At 45.9% G+C, this 2,091-nt stretch overlaps 1 protein-coding gene across 1 annotated transcript; it reads right to left on the minus strand.

Annotated features, from left to right (window-relative positions):
* Positions 1–838: 838 nt before the first annotated feature.
* LOC149355859 (uncharacterized) lies at positions 839–1,873 on the minus strand. The gene has a single exon (XM_089577707.1). It carries the CDS (start codon positions 1,859–1,861, stop codon positions 839–841), a length of 1,023 nt encoding a protein of 340 aa, XP_089433833.1. The 5' UTR covers positions 1,862–1,873.
* Positions 1,874–2,091: the final 218 nt, after the last annotated feature.

Here is a 2,091-nt window from a genome sequence, read left to right on the forward strand (position 1 = left end):
AGATATTGTATTATAATAATAAAAGTGTTTTATTTTGCAAAAAGATTGCTTTTTTCATGTTCTTCAAAACAGAGTGCCTTAGGTTTCTGGTTTTTTTCCGGCTCCTCCTGTATCAGGTTTTCGCAGCTACACCGGCCAATGATGTCTGCTTTCGTCTTTCGGTTTCTCAGTCCGCGAAAATGGCACCGCTATTTCCTACTCGCTTGTTTTCTTCGCCCACTACGGCTTCCAACACATCTCCTGCTCAACTATTCTCCAAGCTGAAGTCTCCGAAAATTTCGAAAGACTGCAAGCAGGTGATTGTCAACGTTACTCTAGCGTAAGGAAGCGCTTCCCGGAGAAGACTGTGTGTGAAAGGCCTTTGTACTAGAATAAGATCACCGCAAAAACGACCTAGCGGGGTGACAATATCTAGCTCTCGCAGTGCTAAATATGACAGCTTTGCACTGAACGCCATCCGACTCAAGTTACATCGTATGTATGCCTGCCTTTTCCCTTCGAAGCAAGTAAACAGCGCTGTGTTTTTCAAAGTAGGCATTAGAGTTTGACAGTTTCGAGTTTCTACCTAATGAATCTTTTAAGAAAAATAAAAAATAAACAAAAAAACCCAGACAAGCCGGGAGTCGAACCTTGGCCACTTATAAAATGATCAGACAGGCGCGACCTTCGTACCACTCAGCCACGACGCGAGGCGGACGAATTTTTTTCTTTATTGCATGGAAGAACTTCCGTAGAAATGAGGAAAACTTCAATCAGACTGGTTCGCGTCTCAAGTTACCGGGCTGCTTAATAGGAGCCCGCCGTAGCCCTAACTCACCAATGCATCCCCATCAAAACATCAAAATTCAGGGAGGCACACACATGCATCTAGGCACGGCAGCCAGCTTGGAGGTTCTTCGCGTGCAGCATATACACTCCTCACCAAAGCACACTGTTCCCGAAACAGAGATTTGGACGACCTTGGTGGCTCGGCATTTCTGCCCATCATACGGCTTTTCCAAAGACTGAATAGTCCCATCAACATAAACAGATCATAAGGCACAACAGAGTTTTTGTCAACAGGCAGAAATCTAATAGTGTATGGTGTAATTTCAATGTACTTCTTAAGAGTTCGTTGTAGTATGTCCCAAAAGAACATGGCATCACGGCACAGGATGAAGCAATGATCAATTGTCTCAGGCACGTTACATAGACGGCAATTCACATTCCAGGGTACAAACATCCCCTTGTCATTAAGAAATGTCTTGACAGGCAGCGTCGCTGTATGTAGTTTGAAAAAGAACGTTTTAGCGGCTGCCTGAATGCACATCCGCCTAACACGCTTTAGAACACTGATGTCCAAAGACCCCAGATAAGGCTGCCGATACAATGGTGTAGGGAACAAAGACTCAGTGAGAGCCTGGGTCATCTGTTTTCTCGAGAGGCTATACAGGTAATCTAAAGAGAAGCGCACAGCGAGGAAATTGAAAGTGTCAGCAACCTCCTTAAGGAATCCCCATAAAGTCCCCTCACGAGCCTGCACAGTCGGTGTGAATAAGTAACGCAAATGAAAACTAAGCCGCCTAATGAGCACAGCTACCAGAAACGGGTGGTTTGCCGATTTGAAAAAGAAAAAACGGGAAACAAGTTGATGCACGAACAGGTGAACAAGGCCGACTCCACCACCCTCTAAGGGAAGGAACAAGTTGTCACGCCTCATGGGCTCCCATTGAGAGCGCCAAACGAATGTTGCAAATATTCTGTGTATTGCTTGCACCTTCCTCCTCGCACAATGCAGGACTTGAAGGACATACGCGAGCTTTGCAAACAAAAATATGTTACAGACCTGTGCCCTCGCAAACACTGAGAGTTCCCTACCCATCCAAGCCTGTGTTTGCCGCCGTAGAGTTACAATTTGTGAATCCCAGCAGGCTGTACTGTTGCGAACTTGGTGCTGCGGAACGCCTAGGTACTCAAGAGGGCTACAGTCCCAGCACATGCCACCGAACTGGCTTGGCTTAGTTCCCCAATAACCCAACCAAAAGCCTTTGGATTTCTCTAAATTAAGAGCCGCGCCTGATACATCGCAGAACTGTTTAGTCAAGTTTAGAG

This window comes from Amblyomma mixtum, chromosome 3, assembly GCF_055824585.1.
Source record: "Amblyomma mixtum isolate Tamu chromosome 3, ASM5582458v1, whole genome shotgun sequence".
In the NCBI taxonomy this organism is placed as follows: Eukaryota; Metazoa; Arthropoda; class Arachnida; order Ixodida; family Ixodidae; genus Amblyomma; species Amblyomma mixtum.

Excerpts from the sequence above, each read along its gene's own strand:
- LOC149355859 (XM_089577707.1), bottom strand. The coding sequence starts at position 1,861 with ATGGGTAGGGAACTCTCAGTGTTTGCGAGGGCACAGGTCTGTAACATA.